The sequence below is a fragment of the Dreissena polymorpha genome, chromosome 16 (genome assembly GCF_020536995.1).
Source record: "Dreissena polymorpha isolate Duluth1 chromosome 16, UMN_Dpol_1.0, whole genome shotgun sequence".
NCBI lineage: Eukaryota > Metazoa > Mollusca > Bivalvia > Myida > Dreissenidae > Dreissena > Dreissena polymorpha.
In genome coordinates, this window is record NC_068370.1 from 5,583,516 (window position 1) to 5,607,276 (window position 23,761).

The 23,761-nt window shown below is 36.9% G+C and overlaps 1 protein-coding gene across 1 annotated transcript in view; it reads right to left on the bottom strand.

Moving 5' to 3' along the window:
• Positions 1-23,761, bottom strand: part of LOC127862901 (intraflagellar transport protein 52 homolog) — a 38,051-nt gene that overhangs the window by 10,569 nt on the left and 3,721 nt on the right. Inside the window, exons 2-9 of the mRNA XM_052402175.1 lie at positions 20,836-20,960; positions 14,245-14,332; positions 10,311-10,440; positions 8,997-9,135; positions 7,711-7,837; positions 5,474-5,557; positions 4,203-4,271; positions 1,327-1,481 (exon numbers count right to left, since the gene is read on the bottom strand). Of these exons, the coding sequence (XP_052258135.1) occupies positions 1,327-1,481; positions 4,203-4,271; positions 5,474-5,557; positions 7,711-7,837; positions 8,997-9,135; positions 10,311-10,440; positions 14,245-14,332; positions 20,836-20,960 (917 nt within the window). The remainder of the gene's footprint in view (positions 1-1,326; positions 1,482-4,202; positions 4,272-5,473; positions 5,558-7,710; positions 7,838-8,996; positions 9,136-10,310; positions 10,441-14,244; positions 14,333-20,835; positions 20,961-23,761) is intronic.

The following is a 23,761-nucleotide window of genomic DNA, read 5'->3' on the forward strand; positions in this document are numbered from 1 at the left end:
CACAGTCTCATGAGTGTAAAGTGGATAAGCCTGTCCAGTCTGCACAGTCTCATGAGTGTAAAGTGGATTAGCCTGCCCAGTCTGCACAGTCTCATGAGTGTAAAGTGGATTAGCCTGTCCAGTCTGCACAGTCTCATGAGCGTAAAGTGGATTAGCCTGTCCAGTCTGCACAGTCTCAGGAGTGTAAAGTGGATTAGCCTGTCCAGTCTGCACAGTCTCATGAGTGTAAAGTGGATTAGCCTGTCCAGTCTGCACAGTCTCATGAGTGTAAAGTGGATTAGCCTGTCCAGTCTGCACAGTCTCATGAGTGTAAAGTGGATTAGCCTGTCCAGTCTGCACAGTCTCATGCGTGTAAAGTGGATTAGCCTGTCCAGTCTGCACAGTCTCATGAGTGTAAAGTGGATTAGCCTGTCCAGTCTGCACAGTCTCATGAGAGTAAAGTGGATTAGCCTGTCCAGTCTGCACAGTCTCATGAGTGTAAAGTGGATTAGCCTGTCAAGTCTGCACAGTCTCATGAGAGTTAAGTGGATTAGCCTGTCCAGTCTGCACAGTCTCATGAGTGTAAAGTGGATTAGCCTGTCCAGTCTGCACAGTCTCATGAGTGTAAAGTGGATTAGCCTGTCCAGTCTGCACAGTCTCATGAGAGTAAAGTGGATTAGCCTGTCCAGTCTGCACAGTCTCATGAGAGTAAAGTGGATTAGCCTGTCCAGTCTGCACAGTCTCATGAGTGTAAAAGGTGGATTAGCCTGTCCAGTCTGCACAGTCTCATGAGTGTAAAGTGGATTAGCCTGTCCAGTCTGCACAGTCTCATGAGTGTAAAGTGGATTAGCCTGTCCAGTCTGCACAGTCTCATGAGTGTAAAGTGGATTAGCCTGTCCAGTCTGCACAGTCTCATGAGTGTAAAGTGGATTAGCCTGTCCAGTCTGCACAGTCTCATGAGTGTAAAGTGGATTAGCCTGTCCAGTCTGCACAGCCTCATGAGTGTAAAGTGGATTAGCTTGTCCAGTCTCATGAGTGTAAAGTGGATTAGCCTGTCCAGTCTGCACAGTCTCATGAGTGTAAAGTGGATTAGCCTGTCCAGTCTCATGAGTGTAAAGTGGATTAGCCTGTCCAGTCTGCACAGTCTCATGAGGGATGACACTTTCACTTTAGTCAATTGCTAATAAAAGTCCAGTTCAGTCTGAAAATGTTGTCCTTAATTAGCTTGTGCAGAATGCTAATCTGGGTAGTCACTTTCCGCACATGAATTAATTAAGCCCAGTGTTACAAGAACAAGGCTAATTTCTTTTACAAAGAAAAACAAAGAAACATGAGACTGGCACTCACTTGATGGCCTTAGGCACAAGACTGGTGTCCAGCTTGAAGAGGGAGTTGTCAAACAGCGTGGTGATATCTCGCGGGATGTCGTCACTCTCCTGTAGACATGTCTTCAGGTGCTCAGATATCTTTGCCACGTCTGGAAGCATGTTGTAGTCAGAGATCTGTCAATATAAGTATGCAGTAGAATAAGCAAACTATATATTTCACTTAACTTACTGTGTGAAGTAACAATTATAAATGTCACAGATAGAAATGAACATTTTGATGTTGTTTTTTCAATAAATTTTGTTCTAAGGACATATGATATTTTTCAGAAATCTACAGCCACCGGTTTATTTAAAATTACATCTTGGAAACAAACATGGCTATTAGTATTTCTCCAATACTTCCTTGTCATCTTCGTTTCAAAACAATTCACTTAGGAATACATGTATATGGATCCTTGTTATGCATATCAACACCACAGGTTGATTTCTTACTTCAAGTTTCAATGAAATTGCTTGAGGAACATATACATTTTATTGTATATTTTTACAAACATACTCATATTGGAATTATATGGGCCTTGCTATGGGTTAAAGGTGCTTAATTCATGTGTATAAAGTTTTGTCCAAGATAACCCCGTGCTGTCCCCACAGGCTAATCAAGGATGACACTTTCAACCTAACCAGGATTTCCACTGAAAACAGACTTCCTTTACATAAAAAATACCATAAAAGAGGTAAATGTCTCTGATAAGCCTGTGCAGACTTCACAGGCTAATCAGGAATGCAACTTGTGCACATGTATTAAGCCACCTATCCCAGAGAGAGGCTCATATTTATTATTTATATGTTTATATGCCTGCACAGAGGGACAGCAGATGACGGGGGAGGGTATATGTCCTGCACAGAGGGACAGCAGATGACGGGGGAGGGTATATGTCCTGCACAGAGGGACAGCAGATGATGGGGGAGGGTATATGTCCTGCACAGAGGGACAGCAGATGATGGGGGAGGGTATATGTCCTGCACAGAGGGACAGCAGATGATGGGGGAGGGTATATGTCCTGCACAGAGGGACAGCAGATGATGGGGGAGGGTATATGTCCTGCACAGAGGGACAGCAGATGATGGGGGAGGGTATATGTCCTGCACAGAGGGACAGCAGATGACGGGGGAGGGTATATGTTTATATGCCTGCACAGAGGGACAGCAGATGATGGGGGAGGGTATATGTCCTGCACAGAGGGACAGCAGATGATGGGGGAGGGTATATGTCCTGCACAGAGGGACAGCAGATGACGGGGGAGGGTATATGTTTATATGTCCTGCACAGAGGGACAGCAGATGATGGGGGAGGGTATATGTCCTGCACAGAGGGACAGCAGATGACCGGGGAGGGTATATGTCCTGCACAGAGGGACAGCAGATGACAGGGGAGGGTATATGTCCTGCACAGAGGGACAGCAGATGATGGGGGAGGGTATATTTCCTGCACAGAGGGACAGCAGATGATGGGGGAGGGTATATGTCCTGCACAGAGGGACAGCAGATGATGGGGGAGGGTATATGTCCTGCACAAAGGGACAGCAGATGATGGGGGAGGGTATATGTCCTGCACAGAGGGACAGCAGATGATGGGGGAGGGTATATGTCCTGCACAGAGGGACAGCAGATGACGGGGGAGGGTATATGTTTATATGCCTGCACAGAGGGACAGCAGATGATGGGGGAGGGTATATGTCCTGCACAGAGGGACAGCAGATGATGGGGAAGGGTATATGTCCTGCACAAAGGGACAGCAGATGACGGGGGAGGGTATATGTTTATATGTCCTGCACAGAGGGACAGCAGATGATGGGGGAGGGTATATGTCCTGCACAGAGGGACAGCAGATGATGGGGGAGGGTATATGTCCTGCACAGAGGGACAGCAGATGATGGGGGAGGGTATATGTCCTGCACAGAGGGACAGCAGATGATGGGGGAGGGTATATGTCCTGCACAGAGGGACAGCAGATGACGGGGGAGGGTATATGTTTATAAGCCTGTACAGAGGGACAGCAGATGACGGGGGAGGGTATATGTTTATATGCCTGCACAGAGGGACAGCAGATGAAGGGGGAGGGTATATGTTTATATGCCTGCACAGAGGGACAGCAGATGACGGGGGAGGGTATATGTTTATATGCCTGCACAGAGGGACAGCAGATGACGGGGGAGGGTATATGTTTATATGCCTGCACAGAGGGACAGCAGATGACGGGGGAGGGTATATGTTTATAACCTGCACAGAGGGACAGCAGATGAAGGGGGAGGGTATATGTTTATATGCCTGCACAGAGGGACAGCAGATGACGGGGGAGGGTATATGTTTATATGCCTGCACAGAGAGACAGCAGATGACGGGGGAGGGTATATGTTTATATGCCTGAACAGAGGGACAGCAGATGACGGGGGAGGGTATATGTTTATATGCCTGCACAGAGGGACAGTAGATGACGGGGGAGGGTATATGTTTATATGCCTGCACAGAGGGACAGCAGATGACGGGGGAGGGTATATGTTTATATGCCTGCACAGAGGGACAGCAGATGACGGGGGAGGGTATATGTTTATATGCCTGCACAAAGGGACAGCAGATGACGGGGGAGGGTATATGTTTATATGCCTGCACAGAGGGACAGCAGATGACGGGGGAGGGTATATGTTTATATGCCTGCACAGAGGGACAGCAGATGACGGGGGAGGGTATATGTTTATATGCCTGCACAGAGGGACAGCAGATGACGGGGGAGGAGGTTTGAGGAATAGCAACATGCTATAGTGATCTAAAAAAAAATTCTGCTGGGCAATTAATGTAACACTATTTTAATTCTTATTGTATTTATTAAAGTTTTACCTCTGGTGCATCTGCATCTATCACATTGAACTTGATGTCATCTGTTGTCAGAAACTGCAGCAACACATCCTGGTAAAACACATCATAATGAATAGACACAAGTGAAACATCTAACATGTAAAGAAAATGTCTCAAAAAGGATTTTATATTATAAGGTTAAGTTTTGTAAAAGCACACACAATTAGTAGGTGACAATTCTATGGATAAGTGATCATAATAAAAGTTACTTAAAATAAAACTAATTGTAGTAACATTATAAAGTATTAATAAAACATGTAAGTAACAAGGGCTGTTTGTAAAACATGCATGCCCACCATATGGGCTGTCAGTTGTACTGGCAGCCATTGCGTGAATACAACTTTTGTCACTGTGACCTTCACCTATGACCTAGTGACCTGAAAATCAATAGGGGTCATCTGCGAGTCATGATCAATCTACCCATGAAGTCTCATGATCCTAGGCATATGCATTCTTGAGTTATCATCCGGAAACCATTTTACTATTTCGGGTCACCGTGACCTTTGACCTAGTGACCTCAAAATCAATAGGGGTCATCTGCGAGTCATGATCAATGTACCTATGAAGTTTCATGATCCTAGGCCCAAGCGTTCTTGAGTTATCGTCTGACAACCACCTGGTGGACGGACCAACCGACATGAGCAAAGCAATATACCCCCTCTTCTTCGAAGGGGGGCATAAAAATATTGCAAATGCAGATCTCTAGAAATTGTAAGAATGATCAGCCTATTATAATACCAAACCTGATCAGCGTATAATAATACAAAACCTGATCAAGACAAGTGGAAGTATAAGCATTTTGCGACCATTAGGTCATGCACAAACTTTAAAATTTGAACAAAAGTGGATATACAATTTACTGGGCAAGTCATTAGAATGTGTTTCACACATAGTTTCAGTAAATATACAGCAAAGGTGATAAAGAGTTCTCAGGTGCATTTTATAAGGTCAAGCTAAAAATGCTTATAATAAACTGAGCTGTGCTCCAAAAAAACACAGCTTTTTGCATGTGTGTAAAGTGCCGTCCCAGTTAAGCCAGTACCATCCACACAAGCTAAGCAGGGAAGACACATTCCGTTTTTATAAAAAATTTCGTTGAAAGAAGGTCTCTTCCTATGCAAATCAATTGTAGATGGAATATGTCGTCCCTGAATAGCCTGTGCAGACTTCACAGGCTAATCTGGAATGACTCTTTACGCAAGTGCATTAAGCAGGTTTTACAAGAACGAGATTCCACTTATTAAAAGTCTGACCAGAATTTTACTGTTTTCCTCCTTGTCTATGTACTGGTCACTGAACATGTGGGCTGACCCTAGTACCACCAGCTTGCCTGATCCCTGAAAATACCAATCACATTATCATTTGGAAACTGGAAATTACCTGAAAGATCAAACTGCAAACAACTCTTTTGATGTTAAAGAAGACATGAATAAACATGCTTTTGATATGCTCTTTCCTAAACAAAAATGAATGAGTTTTAGAAATTGTGTTACTGTAAACTGATTATTATTCATGGGTTATTTATTTTCGTTGATTTGGTGGGAATCCATTAAGATCACAAAAAATAACAAGAGATCAGCAGTTAAGACATATGCCCCCCAAACAGGGTTTTAAACTATTAACCCCAATTTTAATAGGTGTCATTTACTGCAGATGTGAAGTATCAAGCCAATCGGTCAATTTGTTGTAGAGTTATTTATCAGAAACAGTTTTCACACTTATTATGACAGTGATCTTGACTTTGACCTAGTGACCCCAATTTCAATAGGGGTCATTTACTGGCCACAACCTTTTTACATGTGAAGTATCAAGCCAATCGGTCCATCTGTTGATGAGTTATCGATCGGAAACGAATTGGTCTACTGACAGACCGACCGACATCCATCAAAACAATATACACCCTCTTCTTCAAAGGGGGCATAATTATTTCAAATTATATTATTTAAAGCTAAATTACTGTAGACATGTTATACATTTATATCCAATGTAATCCACACACTCATCCTCCATTTGTTTTTCAAACTAGATACATTCAGATACCAAAAAAGTGGAGTACATTACAATGGGTACTTATCTGACACTTGATATTACATGTAAAACGCTATTGTATAAAACTGTATCAATACCTTTAACTTTGTTTTGTTAGAAAATTAGAGGATAAACCCTAATTTTTAACACCTTTCATGCCCAGTGTGTACATTGTGTTTTTTAGGGAGGTTGTATGTTAAACAGCAAATACACATCAAATCAAAGACAAGAAATGCAATTGTAAGATGATGATGTGATCTAGTTGATTGGCATGCAATAATCTGAGTTGTTTACTATCTTCACATAACAACAGTTTATTTGAGTCACATTCTGAGAAAACTGGGCATAATGCATGTGCGTAAAGTGTCATCCAAGATTAGCCTTTGCAGTCTGCACAGGCTAATCAGGGACTACACTTTCCGCTTTTATGGTATTTTTGGTTTCAAAGAAGTCCCTCCTTACTAAAAATCAAGTTTAGGCATTAAGCCCAGTTTTCTCAGAAAAAGACTCATATAATTGACTTGGGATTAACAGGGCCCACTTCCTGCAAATGACTCCCTCTCCCCACGACAGTTTACAATAGACACATATAACAAACAGATGGGAAAATTACCAACACAGATTCCTAACAAATCATGAAATCATGCCGTTGAATATAAATTATTTTACAGTATTAAAGTATTTTAAAACTAACACTGTTAATGACTGGATTTGCTTTTATCACAAAACATAGTGTTTTCTGTTCTTTTTATCAAATTTTAACTACTCATCAGGGATTTCAGTAGAATTTGAAAACCAGGAGTCAAAATGGCCCAAGGTCTCAAAATAATGAGGGGTCAAAATAAAAATTATAATGGTCAAAATACTGAAGTAACTTGAAATGTTCCTAAATGCAAGTTTAAGGTTTTGTAATAGCTTATTTATCATAATAATGAATAAAACATTTTCACAAAAGCTTTATTATTTCCATAAATGATCATTTCTGACCCTCTTTTCAAGTTGGATTTTGGAAAACAAATGTGTCAAAATGATGCAAGGCTAATTTTTTAAAGGAGTCAAACATGAGAAAATTACTACTTGCTTGCATCAAAATGCAGGATTATGCTTCAATTGAAATCACTGTAATCATGTATGATTCATTTTACAAGAAGAATTTCATATGAAAACATGTTCTATAAGGTTCATTGCAAGCTGCTTGTTTCAAATCATGCCATGAAGATGGAATATCTCAAATAATGTATAACTCTGTCAGTGCTGGAACCGAATTTTGAAGGCCTTTGCAAACAGTTTGGATCAAGATGAGACGCAACAGAACATGGCGTCTCATCAGGATCCAAACTGTTTGCTATTCTGATTGTATTCTTTAAAAAAAATAGAAGAAAATGCTAATTTTTGTAAATCAGCAGACAACATTTTAGCAGACGACAAATTTCCCAGCATGCAAAGGGTTAAGCAGACCCACCTTGTGACTGTACATGGCACACACTGGTCTGTTGAGAGGGAAGGATACGGTCCCCGTAGACAGCACTGCCACTGCAGGCTTCATGGCCGACAGAGTGGCCCCATATGGGTACAAAAACTGCAGGGCTCTTAAACAGAAAGTGTATGGGATTAAGTCAGAAATAAATATTCCAGGATTACAGTGATGTATTCTCTCATATACTGCTTTAACATGGACATAGAGCCTCCAGAACCTCAGTGCTGTGGTTTTTACATAAGATCTCCAGGTATTGTCTTTAAAGGTGGCAAGGAGGTTCTTCCCTTCTACAAACCACTTAAATTAAAAGGAATTGTTTACAGATTTAAGCATGTTTTGAAGATCATCATGAAGTATAAAACAAGAACAGAATATAAGACAGGAAAAAAAGTTAACTTTTTTTACCTTTGACTTTGAAGGATGACCTTGACCTTTCACCACTCAAAATGTGCAGCTCCATGAGATACACATGCATGCCAAATATCAAGTTGCTATGTTCAATATTTCAAAAGTTATTGCAAAACTTTAATGTAAGGTTAAAGTTTTGGTGACAGAATGACGGAATGACAGACAGACAGGCCAAAAACAATATACCCCCGATCATTCGATCCGGGGGCATAAAAATAGAAACAAAACAACAGATGCCTTCAAATTTATTCAATTATTTCATGTTGATAACACTGGATAATGTCCTCAATTTCTTAGGATTAATTATCATGAATGAACATGTATTTCGAGTATGACCTCAAGTCATTATGGTAAATTTGCATCCGGATGTTCATCATTTATTGGCGGTGGGATATAGAACGTTGTCGTACTTCTGTCACAAAACTGTTAAGGCTATATCACAGAAACTATATTAGATACCAACATGAAACTTGGTGTAAAGATATCAATGAGAAGTGCCATTTACAAGAACCATACTCCATACACTTTCTTTAACAAGAGTTTTTGCCCTTTGATTACTTTGGTAAAAACTTCATATGTATATAGATGGATAATTGCATAAAAGCAATTGCTCTACACTGAATTATTTTTTATGATTATACCGTATATCAAGGGATTTGCACCCATCCATAAACAAAAATTATTTGGCAATGTATATCAATTCAACAAATTTGCTTATTACTTGAATCCGTGACATTAACTAAGAAAATTGTCATTTCCACACCTTGTGAACAAGTCCTTTTTTCATTTAAAGTAAGTTTTTTTGAATGTTTTTAATGTATATGAGGGTAATATTATTTCCTTCTGTCCATGTGCATACTTACTGGGCATTGTTTTCGTCCTCACTTCCAAAACCCACTGACTTTCCTGCAGCCTGGCTGATGGCCCGATTCAACACCCCATTAGATATCAGGCATTCCTTCGGGTGGAAATATTTGTAGTACGACGTCCGAACAACAGCATCTGTAACATGGTTGAACAGTACTATTAATAAACCATGTTATGAAACAAAACATATATTAACCCTTTTCCCCATAATAAGCAAAGTGAAGATGACTTTTGCAACCAGCATAAAATCAGAACAGCCTGCGATTTAACTTTCTACCGGACTACAAATGCTTCAAAATACGTATATCTCAGTGGTAAAGTGTTAACTGATGTTTCTGGTTGTTATCTATAACCAACTTACATTTCTGAGCATAAGTAATAGTTTTGGTGTATTTAAGTCACAACACGCCTACACTTTTTTCCTTAGTTGGAATTCGTAACAAGCCTCTGATCACTAAAAAATCTTGCTGTTGTTTCACATGTGTACTAACCTAAAACCGTGTACTCTACTGACAAACTGTGATGAATAATACAAAAGATGAGCCACCCACAGCGCACAGGGAAAACATTGCACGTGGGTTATGTGTCGTCCCATATTAGACTGTGAAAACCAGAAAGGCTAAGCAGGTATAACAAGTTCAGCCTGTTTGGAATTTTCCGTGGAACACATAGGCTAATCTGGGACAAAACTTTATGTGAAACCATTGATTGAGCCCCATTTTCCAAGAGGGCAACTAATATACCGTATACAATCAATAACAAAAGCTGAATCTTAACTGCTTGCAAAGTCAAAGTTTATTTGGCATTTAAATGTTAATAGCATCTCTTGTAGAAAATAACAATCACAAATACTTATTTAGCGATGATTTGATAAGATTTTTAAGTCTAAAAGTAATTAGCTATGCAGTGTTGTTTTTTCCTTTCCAAGTCTGGTCCAGTATGGGGACCAATTTCCAATAGAAAAAAAGTATAATTGTTTTCCACGTTTTCCAAATAGGACCTTAATATTCCCAATAAAAGATTTTTTTCAAACAAGTCTTTTAATTCATCTCAAATCCAGCTAATTAAATTGTGCCTTAGTAAATATAATATAAAAATCACTTTAATCTTTAATTTTAAAGTCTTTGTTAGCAAAAAATCAACAAAGTTGATTTTCAAATTAGAGTCAAAATGTTACGATCGTTCCAATTGCAAAGGGACCTAGCCCCATCCCAAAAATAGTGAAAAAAACACTGCTATGAAAGAAGCCAGAATTATGTTTTTGAATGGTAATCAAAAGAAAACAAAGTGAAAATGTTTAAAGCAGATACCTGAGTTGACATTGATTCCAAACTCTTCAAGAAAGAAGTTGATGTTTGTGTCGAACCTGGACTCCCCCCCTTCACCGGCCATCACCAGGATACTGCCACCTGTGTCCAAGTATCGCTTCATTGAGTCAAACTGAAAAAAGTGTCTGATTATGAGCCTCGAACTGAAAAAAACAAAGCCTAATGCACGTGCGTTAAGTGTCATTCCAGTCCACACAGGCTTTTCAGGGACAATACTTTCAGCTTTTATGAAACTTTTTCAGTTGAGGGAAGTCTGTTATAAACAAAAATTTCTATATGGAAAGTGTCGTTCCTGATACACCTAGCAAAATTCAGAGGCTAATTTGTTACAAATCTGTATGAACATGCATAAAGATCATATGGGAAATAATTTGATATATTAATGTTTATCATCCAAAGAAAGTGATGATAATTGAAAAGTTTTTTAAATACTTAAATATATTTATCAAACAATTAACAATGACACTGTTTTACATATTTAAAGAAGTGAAATTATCTGAAAAATATCATTTGAAATTTAAACTGAAAAAAGAAATCTATGATCTATGTTAAAATGTGATGCCCATAGGCTTGTGATCATTTTTGCTTATTGTTGCATCCGTTAGTTTTTGCCAAATTTTGCTTTATCTCTACAAAAAGATCAGCCAGAAGCATGTTTAAGTGTTGGACTGAAGAAGCAAATTTGTTGAATTGATTTCCCCGGCCAAAGAAAGTTAGTTTATTGATGGGTGCAAAGCCTTTATATATATGGTATTATCCTAAAAAAATATTTAAGTGTAGGGCAATTGTTTTAATGCATTGCAATTCTTATTATTGAGACCTATACAACCATGAAATTTCATATTGACATCTTGAAGCATATTTGACATATAGCCCTGAAAAATAACAATACAAAACAACAAAGGGCAATAACTCTTATTATAGAAATAGTAGGGTTATGGTTCTTGTGCATGATGGCACTTCTCCTCAATGATATTCATACACCTATGAAGTTTCATGTTATAGTCTTGTATGATATCTCAGATATAGCCCTGAAAAGTTACATCATACAAAAAACAAAGGGCAATAACTCTTATTTAAGAAAAAGTAGGGTAATGGTTCATGTGCATGGCACTTCGTCTCATTGATATCTATACATCCATGAAGTTTCATGATATCTTAAATAGTTTCTGAGATAAAGAGACGCAAAGTTTTGTGACAGATGGACTGACGGAAGGACAGACTGACAGACGGACTGACAAAGCCAATTTTATTAAATCCCTATGCTTTTGGATGGGTTTATAAACTTATAACACTTTTTCAGGCTTCACATTAAAATATAAACATAGGCATTTTATTTTAGACTAGACTCTTTAATTACAAAAAAGATTTCATTTTCCAGAAAAATCATGAAACTTGTCATCTTAATCATTCAATCATCCTTATGTTTGCTTGTTTAACTGTATAGCAAAACATAGCCAATATTTTTTATATTTTTTTTTAAGTAAACATAAGTTCTGTGGTTGTTAACATATGCCCCCTCCAAAACAGAAATTTGAACTAGTGACCCCAATTTCAATAGGAGACTACTACTGTCCAATGCCAATGCACACGGGAAGTATCAAACAAGCGGTCAATTCGTAAACAAGTTATTGATCGGAAACGATTTCCCAACTTATTGTTACAATGACCTTTGACCTAGTGACCATATTTAAAAAGGGGTAATCAACTGTCCAGGACCAATGCACATGTAAAGTATCAAGATAACTGATATAAATATAAGTTACTGTTAGTCTAGAAAGTGCTTCAAAAACTAGTTTACAAAATAGGTCTAATTTAATCTAAAGAACAATATTTATGGAGATTAGGAAACTTCAGTGAATCTAATGTAAAAATAAGAAAAAATTACTAAAGTTATTGAAATAGAATAGAGTCTTATTAATTTAGAAAATTTCAAATAAAAATAATCTAAATAATAAGAATAATTTAGAAAATAATGCCAAAATGTCTTGATGCTGGTGTTAAAAATAATTTAGAGTTTAATTATTTCAAAATTTTCAAGAGCTGTTAACTTTTCAAGAAAGCATCAAGAGGTGTTTAAATCAGCCAAAACAGCTTATTTTATACAGTTCAGTAGAGATCAATGGCAGAGTAGTCAATTTTCCATCAGAACAGTGCATTTATCAATGATCAATATCTTCCCAAATTCCAGAACAGAACTAAAAATAGATTACTGAACCAGGTTAAACAAGGGAGATAAATACTGCATAAATACTGCAAAATCATGTACATGTTGTCCTTCTTTCAGTTATCGCTTAGTTGAAAGGCTTATCATATGTGTTAATGACTAAAACCGTTATGTTAACTATGAAAATTCTGTGTTATGAAAAATTACATAATACAGTTTATGTCACATAATATTGACATAATAAAACCAAACTTTACTTCACAGGAAACAAATGTTCTGACCAAATTTCATGAAGATTGAGCAAACTAGAAAGATTTTACTATAGCCATATAAGGAAAAATGCCCCGCCCTTTGGCAGCCATGTATTTCAAGCCAAGGTTACCTTTTTTTTAACTCATCCAAGATATCATTGGGACAAATCATCTGAGCAAGTTTCATGAAGATCGGAAAATAAATGTGGCCTCTAGAGTGTTAACAAGGTTTTACTATAGCCATATAAGGAAAAATGCCCCGCCCCCTGGCCGCCATGTTTTTTAACCAACCAACATCATTTTCGAACTCGTCCAAGATATCATTGGGATGAATTTTCATGAGGATCGGACAATAAATGTGGCCTCTAGAGTGTTAACAAGATTTTGCTATAGCCATATAAAGCCATATTAGGAAAAATGCCCCGCCCCTTGGCAGCCATGTTTTGTTTTTCAAGCAAACATAACCATTTTAAAATCAACCAAGATATCATTGAAACCAATCTTTTGACCACATTTTATGAAGATTGGACAATAAATGTGGCCTCTAGAGAGTGAACATGGTAAATGTTGACGACGCACAACGCACGACGGACAACGGACAAAAGGCGATCACAAAAGCTCACCATGAGCACGTTAAAGACGGTTAAAGTTTTAGGAAAGAATGATATGCAGTGACCCCAAGACCTAGTTTCTGACCCCAGATGACCCAAATACAATTCCAATCCAGATTTTATCAAGATAAACATTCCGCCAAAATTTCATAAAGATTGGATGAAAACTGTGATCTCTCTGGTTTACACAAGGTTTTTCTATTATTTGACCTAGTGACCTAGTTTTTAACCGCAGATGACCCAAATACAATACCAACCCAGATTTCATCAAGATAAACATTCTGACCTTAATTTCATTAAAATTGGATGAAAACTGTGACCTCTATTGTCTACACAAGGTTTTTCTATTATTTGACCTAGTGACCTAGTTTTTTACCCCAGATGACCCAAATACAATCCCAACCCAAATTTCATCAAATTAAACATTCTGACCAAATTTCATAAAGATTGGTGAAAACTGACCTCTATTGTCTACACAAGGTTTTTCTATTATTTGACCTAGTGACCTAGTTTTTGACCCAAGATGACCCAAATACAATCCCAACCCAGATTTCATCAAGATAAATATTCTGACCAAATTTCATAAAGATTGGATGAAAACTGTGACCTCTATTGTCTACACAAGGTTTTTCTATTATATAACCTAGTGACCTAGTTTTTTACCCCAGATGACCCAAATACAATCCCAACCCAGATTTAATCAAGATAAACATTCTGACCAAATTTCATAAAGATTGGATGAAAACTGTGACCTCTACTGTCTACACAAACAAATTGTTGACGGACACACGCACAACGGACGCCGGTCATCACACGGTAACATAAGCTCACCATGTCACTTCGTGACAGGTGAGCTAAAAAGTCACAAAAAGCTTTTCAGAAAATACCTCAGCAGCTGAGAATTTATCTCTGCTTCCTGCCAGCACAAATATTCTGGTGCCTGCAAGTTTCTCATCTGTAATCTCTTCCTTGTTACTGAAAAATATATGCAGTTCCGATTGCTAACCACATGAGCATAAATCAAAACTACTAACATTTTAATTATTGATCTTCCCTCTGGGAAATCAGATTTTAATGCAGGTGCACACTCCAAATTAGTCCGTTAAGTCCGCACAAGCTTATCAGCGATAATTTTTTAAATATTTACTAGATTTTTGCTAAAGAGAGATTTATTTTCAACAATTTTCTTTAAAAAAGCCAAAACAATCGTCCTTTATAAGACTTTGCAGACTGCAAAATCTGGAACAACACTTAACACACATGCATTAAACCCTTTTTTCGCCTGACCAAGGCTCAAATGCGTGTTTGGGGAGTGTAGTATCGTATCATGTTACGAGTAATAGTCTAAGGGAAGTAATCATGTTATACTATTACAAGGATTATTGTTAGAGTGGCATCCCCTGATTTGAACATATATAGAGGGCGCTTATTAAATTGTGGAACCTTCAATTGTGTCTCGTTGTGATTTTTGTAGACATTTGAATCCAAGTAATTGGCAAAAGGAAGGAAATGTCGGAAGTGCAAATAGGAAGGACATTTTGAAAAATTCTATAAATCAAAACCTTAGTTTGTCAAGCCTAAACACAAATTAGGACAAGAGGGCCATGATGGCCCTGAATCGCTCACCTGACTAACCAAATACAATCACAACTCAGATTTCATCAAGATAAACATTCTGACCAAATTTTATAAAGATTAGATGAAAACTGTGACCTCTATTGTCTACACAAGGTTTTTCTATTATTTGACCTAGTGACCTAGTTTTTGACCCCAGGTGACCCAAATGCAATCCCAACCCAGATTTCATCAAGATAAACATTCTGATCAAATTTTATAAAGATTGGATGAAAACTGTGACCTCTATTGTCTTCACAAGGTTTTTCTATTATTTGACCTAGTGACCTAGTTTTTGACCCCAGATGACCCAAATACAATCCCATCCTAATTTCATCAAGATAAACATTCTGACCAAATTTCATAAAGATTGGATGAAAACTGTGACCTCTATTGTCTATACAAGGTTTTTCTATTATTTGACCTGGTGACCTAGTTTTTGACCCCAGATGACCCAAATACACAAGGTTTTTCTATTATTTGACCTAGTTTTTGACCTTGTGACCTAGTTTTTGACCCCAGATGACCCAAATACAATCCCAACCCAGATTTCATCAAGATATAGATTCTGACCAAATTTCATAAAGATTGGATGAAAACTGCGACCTCTATTGTCTACACAAGGTTTTTCTATCATTTGACCTATTGTGACCTAGTGACAAAACTAACAGGTGAGCTAAAAAGTGAGGACTGATAAATGTGAAGAATCCCCATCAGATTCAGAGGACAGTTATGTGTTCACGGTAACGAGATGGAATAAAGCTTCAGGAGATAGTCATGTCAACATAGAAGGTATTGAGACACCTGTTATTGTCGATTCTGGAGCGTCGTGCAACGTCATTGACCGGGTACTCTGGGAAGACTTAACAAACCAGAAAGTGAAATTTAAATCATTTTTAACAACACAGAGAGTTTATGCATATGGTAGTACAACACAGCTTACAGTTGTGGGTGGATTTTTAACGCAAATGTCGGTTAGGGACAAATGCGTGGATACAGAGTTTGTTGTTGTTGAGGAGCATGGACAAGCCTTGCTAGGCAGACAGACCTCAATAGACTTTGGAATGTTGGTAATAAATGACCCCAGTGTAAAGAGTGTGAATGTGGACATTGATAAGTAGTCCATACAAACTAAATTTCCAAAGTGCTTTCATGGATTGGGAAAATTGAAGGATTATCAATTACACATTGATATTGATGAACATATTCAACCTGTTGTGCAAGGGTTACGACGTGTTCCGTATAACTTACGTTAGAAACTCTAGAAGAAGATCGAAGTATTAGTTTCCATGGACATTATTGAAAAGATGGAAGGTACAAGTAAATGGGTGAGCCCTATTGTGGTTGTACCGAAATCAAACGGAGATGTAAGATTGTGTGTGGACATGAGACGAGCCAACAAAGCAGTGATAAGGGAAAGATACCCTATTCCGACAACAGAGGAAATTCTTCAAAGCTTAAATAAGTCAACAGTGTTTTCAAAGCTGGACATCTGCATGGCGTACCATCAAATTGTGTTAGATGATTCGTCCAGAGAGATAACTACATTCATCAGACACAAAGGCATGTACAGATATAAGAGACTGCTATTTGGAATAAGTTGTGCACTGGAAATGTACAATAAGGTGATGGCACAGGTTCTAAGTGGACTTGATGGTGTCAGCAACATCTTTAATGACACTGTAGTTCATGGACAAACAGAAGAAGAAAATAATGTCTGTTTAGAAGATTTGCTGAACAGATTGCAAGATAAGGGTCTTACAGTGATGGGTCCAGATATTCAAGAAACGTGTTGCATGTTAAGAAATTTAATAAGTCTGAATCTGGCGTGCCTAAGTTTAGTGAAAATTCTCAGTTTAGTGACAATTCTAGGTTTAGTGACAATTCTCAGTTCAGTGCAAATTCTCAGATTAGTGAAAATGATTAGCTTGGTGGGAGTCCAGAGTCGGATCCTGCTGTTCCAGAAACTGCAGGTGGTCCAGAAGAGCGAGGATTTCCAGAGACCTTACCATCTCCAATGCAGGCGACAAAACCACCTGATCCTGTGGTAAGGCCGAGACGCGTGATGAAACTTCCATCAAGATTCACAGACTTTATCATGTATTAAATGAACTGTATCATGAATGCTATATAGACTGTTATTTTGTATTAATGATTTAATCAATCAGTATTATAGCTGTTTATTCTGTATTAAAACTTTGTTGTATTAACTTGTCTACAGACAGACACACAGAATAGCATGTATTTTGTTTTTAAGTAGATAAGTTGGCTTTACTTTGTGCCATATCCAAGTATTAATTATACATGTATGTGTATTATAATATGGCTAGTTGATAGTTGATATTGCATGGACCTGAAAATTACGCATATTCCACACATTCATGTGTAAATTTAGTAAATTGTGAACAACAGTGATATTAAGACCCGTTTTATTTGGAACTTGAATCAACAATGCAGATTAAAAAGTGCAATATTGTCAGTATTTACTATGATTTAGTAGAAGACAATGTGTTACAGCGGGTATTTCTTAATTTCTTAAGATTCAAGTTAAAGAATGACAGTATTGTTTCAACAAGAGTTCCGCGGTCGGAGATGACCGCATTGAAGCCGGATTTTGATTTAAATGACAGGAAAGTACCTTTCGTGTTTTTGTCAATGCAATACTTAAATTACTGAAATATTGTTCAAAGGTCAAAATGAAATGTAAGTACTTTTCAAGGCATGAGCAAACCTTGTGTTATGTTTTGAATGCATGCATATACATGAACAACAATAACATTTAAGGTCACAAATATGAACTTGAATTGACAATTAGGAAAGTTTGATCTCAATTTTTTTATTAGCAAATTAGTAAGATATTGTTTGAAGTTTCCATCAATTTCATTATCAAATGAATGACCTTGACCAGTGGTCATCTAAGTGTGCTTGCAAACCTTTACGTCAAGTTTGAGATTCTAGGTCCAAGCATACCAAAGTTACAACAATTTTAACATTTTAACATTTAAGTTCACAGTGACCTTGACCTTCAAATGAATGACATTGAAATGAATGACCTTGAAATGACCAGTGGTCATCTAAGTGTGCTTGCAAACCTTTACGTCAAGTTTGAGATTCTAGGTCCAAGCATACCAAAGTTATAACAATTTTAACATTTTAACATTGAAGGTCACAGTGACCTTGACCTTCAAATGAATGACATTGAAATGAGCAGTGGTGATCTTCTAGTACTGGCCAACCTTTATGTCAAGTTTGAAGACTCTAGGTACAAGCATACCAAAGTTATAACATGGAATAAGAACTTTAACATTTTTACCTACCAAAGTTATAAGAACTTTAACATTTTTACATTCAAGGTCACAGTGACCTTGACCTTAGAATGAATGACCTTGAAATGACCAGTGGTCATCTAAGTGTGCTTGCAAACCTTCATGTCAAGTTTGAAGACTCTATGTCCAAGCATACCAAAGTTATAACAATTTTAACATTTTAACATTTAAGGTCACAGTGACCTTGACCTTCAAATGAATGACATTGAAATGACCAGTGGTCATCTTCTAGTACTGGCCAATCTTTATTTCAAGTTTGAAGACTCTAGGTACAAGCATACCAAAGTTATAACATGAAATAAGAACTTTAACATTTTTACATTCAAGGTCACAGTGACCTTGACCTTCAAATGAATGACCTTGAAATGTCCAGTGGTTACTTACTAGTTCTGGCCAACCTTCATGTCAAGTTTCAAGACTCTAGGTCCAAGCATACCAAAGTTATAACAACTTTAACATTTTTACATTCAAGGTCACAGTGACCTTGACCTTCAAATGAATGACCTTGAAATGTCCAGTGGTTACTTACTAGTTCTGGCCAACCTTCATGTCAAGTTTCAAGACTCTAGGTCCAAGCATACCAAAGTTATAACAACTTTAACATTTTTATATTGAAGGTCACAGTGACCTTCACCTTCAAATGAATGACCTTGAAATGACCAGTGGTCATCTGTTAATCCTGGCCAACCTTCATGTCAAGTTTGAAGACTCTAGGTCCAAGCATACCAAAGTTATACCATGAAATAAGAACTTTAACATTTTTACCTACCAAAGTTATAAGAACTTTAACATTTTTACATTCAAGGTCACAGTGACCTTGACCTTAGAATGAATGACCTTGAAATGACCAGTGGTCATCTAAGTGTGCTTGCAAACCTTCATGTCAAGTTTGAAGACTCTATGTCCAAGCATACCAAAGTTATAACAATTTTAACATTTTAACATTTAAGGTCACAGTGACCTTGACCTTCAAATGAATGACATTGAAATGACCAGTGGTCATCTTCTAGTACTGGCCAATCTTTATTTCAAGTTTGAAGACTCTAGGTACAAGCATACCAAAGTTATAACATGAAATAAGAACTTTAACATTTTTACATTCAAGGTCACAGTGACCTTGACCTTCAAATGAATGACCTTGAAATGTCCAGTGGTTACTTACTAGTTCTGGCCAACCTTCATGTCAAGTTTCAAGACTCTAGGTCCAAGCATACCAAAGTTATAACAACTTTAACATTTTTACATTCAAGGTCACAGTGACCTTGACCTTCAAATGAATGACCTTGAAATGTCCAGTGGTTACTTACTAGTTCTGGCCAACCTTCATGTCAAGTTTCAAGACTCTAGGTCCAAGCATACCAAAGTTATAACAACTTTAACATTTTTATATTGAAGGTCACAGTGACCTTCACCTTCAAATGAATGACCTTGAAATGACCAGTGGTCATCTGTTAATCCTGGCCAACCTTCATGTCAAGTTTGAAGACTCTAGGTCCAAGCATACCAAAGTTATACCATGAAATAAGAACTTTAACATTTTTACATTCAAGGTCACAGTGACCTTGACCTTCAAATGAATGACCTTGAAATGACCAGTGGTTACTAACTAGTTATGGCCAACCTTCATGTCAAGTTTCAAGACTCTAGGTCCAAGCATACCAAAGTCATAAGAACTTTAACATTTTTTATATTGAAGGTCACAGTGACCTTGACCTTCAAATGAATGACCTTGAAATGACCAGTGGTCATCTGTTAATCCTGGCCAACCTTCATGTCAAGTTTGAAGACTCTAGGTCCAAGCATACCAAAGTTATACCATGAAATAAGAACTTTAACATTTTCGAGCACGCCGCCACCCCGCCCCGCCCGCCCGCCCCCCCCGCCCGCCCGACAACATCAATCTATAAGCCGAGATTTTTTCGAAAAAAATCCGGCTAATAAGAACAAAGGTTAATTGATTCATATTATGTTGATGTACATATGTTTTAAATGTTGCAATGGTATATTGATAAAATTGAAGGATTTCCAAATCATATGTCATCATGAAAAGAAAACTCTTTAGAAAGTTTTATTATTTTACATTTAAATGTACTGACTATCAATGGGAACATAATATTGTTTTGAAACATTAAGATTACCATTTGAACAAATTCTATGTTTAAAATATTATGTGTAAGTTTACAATGTACATAGTTCTGGGAAGTTTATAATTCACTTTGGGCGGAAATGCAGTATCGTGTCATGTTACGAGTAATGGTCTAAGGGAAGTTATTATGTTATTACTATTACACGGATTATTTTTAGAGTGGCATCCCCTGATATTAACATGTATAGAGGACGCTTATTAAATTGTGGAACCTTCAATGGTGTCTCGTGATTTGTGTAGACATTTTAATCTAAGTAATCGGCCTCAAGCCGGGTTCTACACTACAGGGAGCATAACCCAACTACTTTCATCAAGAATAGTGGTAACTTACAGCATAAATTTAATACATTGATTACATTCTATGCATCAATCTTTGTACGATGAACACTTACGTGTTAATTTTCCATGTCGATCTCAATTTTCTGTTGAGTGTTTTATACCCACTGCCTGGTGTAAACAGTTCTTTCTTAGATGCATTAAACAAAATGACATTTCTTTGTGTTCTTTCCTCCATTCCCTGAAATAAAAAACACAATACACAATATTTTTTTCACCATTTTGGGAATGGGGCCGGGTCCCTTTGGATTTGGAAATATCACGTCCTTTTGACTAAAATTGGGAAATTTAAGTTGTTGATTATATGCTACGAATACTTAAAAATTGATAATAGTTATTCCAATACACTATTGTCTAGGGTTCAAACCAACTTATAGAGATGGATTTGGAGATGAATGACACGTTAAGAATTTTTTATTTGTAAATCTTCAAGTCGTTTGGGAAAAATATATACTTTTTTCCATTGGTAATGGGTCCCCCTTCCGGACCCAAATTTGAACGAAAAAACAACACTGCCATATGCATGGTAAAACTAGTGAGCACTGTAACTTTGTCTACTACATATATCAGGAAGGAGAAATACCAGTATTAGCCAGTCTATGGGGAAAAAAGAGTTAAATGCATGTGTGAAAAGTGTTGTCCCAGAATTGCCTGTGCCATCCGAAAAGGCTAAACAGGGAAGACACTTTCAGTTTCTGCTACGACTGAATTTTCATTTAGAAGAGACTTCCTTTAAAAGAAAAAATCCATAAAAGCAAACAGCACCATTTTGGATTAGCCTGTGCAGACAGCCAAGGCTAATCTGGGATAACAACCAATTCATGCATAAAGACTCATTTTCACAGAGCGTGGCTCATATAATTCAAAGGTGTTTTAACTATTGCTAAGAGTTAGACTGTCACTAAAAAATGTTCAATTTGAATGTTTTCGCATATAACAATAAGCGTCTACTGAATGTAATAACTAGGGTAACTGACATTTTGTGAATTGTTCAGAAAAGCATATTTTCAGACATTTTCCAAAATACAGTAAGAGCACTTACGTTATTTTTTGCGCTCAAAATAGTTCAGTGTTGAATTTATGGTAACTGCTCCTTTCTTAATTTTTTATTGTTTTAAAAAAGACATATCAATTTGGAGTTTTGTTTCGTTTTTCAAGTGCTATTATAATACTAATCAGAAAATTTGAATACGGAAAAATGTTTATTATTTTAATAAAACATTTGTTAGCTTCTCCTGAAAATTTAACAAAATGTCAGTTATGCTACCTTTTACATTCAGAAAAAGACATGTGTTTGTTATTTCATTTTTGAAAATTTGATAAAAACATTATTTTTACCAAAAAGGTTGACTTAATATTTTAACAGTTGATGTGTCACCTTAATAAACCCAAAAATGGAAAAAAGTAAAAATGTATAAAAATGTTAGTTACATGACTTATTACATTCAGTAGGCGAATTGTATTTAAACAAAATATAAATGCAATTGTTCAAAAATAGTATTACTATTGGATATTAGGAAGTTATTTTGATTGAGATTGGAGTTTCAACATTGAGACTTATGAGAATATATTCAGCTAGGGAGGTTGATTTAAAAAAAGTTGTTTAATGCCAAGTAAACCATAAAGCCCATTTTTTTCAGTGATGAAACTATTGTAGCATGTGTAAAATTCTGATAATTAAATACTGATAATTAAATACTGATAATTAAATACATTTGTTTTGACCATTTAGAAATTATAAGCAGGTTTTGTAAACAAATGCCATAAGTTATCAGATTATGTCATATGGAAAAGTATTGATGCCACACATTTGAAAAACAATTGTAAAAATAAATTATAAACGGTGTATTTTTGGAAACTTGCTAAAAAAACATTATAAAACTGGAAGTTTTGAATTGACAATTAAATCTATCGTACAGAGGTTACGGAGATAGTAGATCTATCACAATTGGTTGATTAGCAATGTTCAAATTTAGCCACTGGACCGAAGACCAGGTCCACCAAAATTACTGACGGTCCACTAGAAAATTACAGGTGATTGGTCTGATGGTCCAGTCAATTTTGGATGTAAAGGAATGACAATTATGTCAAAATCTAGTAATGAAATGTTCAAAATCAGAATTGAAATACAAAGAAAACAATAAAAACAAAACACGAAAATGTAACTGATCACAGCAGCTCTAAACTGAAAGTAAACTTTCCGGATGTTTATGATTAGCGCGCATCGAATTTGCGCAATGACGTTTCATTCATATCAAACGCTCTCGTTGTTTTCAAATTAAAAGGTTATATGAATTGAATAACACGTTTTTCGTAATGCCTTTCATAAATGCCACTTTCTAACTATTAATCCTGTCTGTATTCATGAATTTATGATAAATTGAACATTTTATTGTGATACGTTTGACCCGTAAGAAATGTTCCAAACTTTCCCGATTTAAACATCGTTATTTCCGGTGCCATACTGATGACAACGTCGGATGGTTAACAATTTAGGCATAACCGGTGCGCATGTTGTGTTTTTAAGTCCACTTGTGTCACCATTTCATGTCTCAAAGGTATAGAATAATGTTTGATTTCAAAAGCAGTCATCGTACTCGAAGTTTCATAGGCAATCAGATAAATATGTAACATATACAAAATATTAACTCAAAATTTTCTTTTTTTATCTATTTATAACCTAATACTTAAGAACAATTCATCTGCCATTGTCATTGCATATTATCAATTATTATCACATACAAGTATAAACATAATTTACTGTTGACAGGACATCAGTGAGTCTGAGGGAGAAGATTCTGATTTACTGTTGACAGGACATCAGTGAGTCTGAGGGAGAAGATTCTGATTTACTGTTGACAGGACATCAGTGAGTCTGAGGGAGAAGATTCTGATGACGAGAGTGACTTCATTTACGATATGAAGATATGGAGATGTCTGCGCAACATGTTAAATTCCTTTCGTAGAGAATAAACAGGGCCC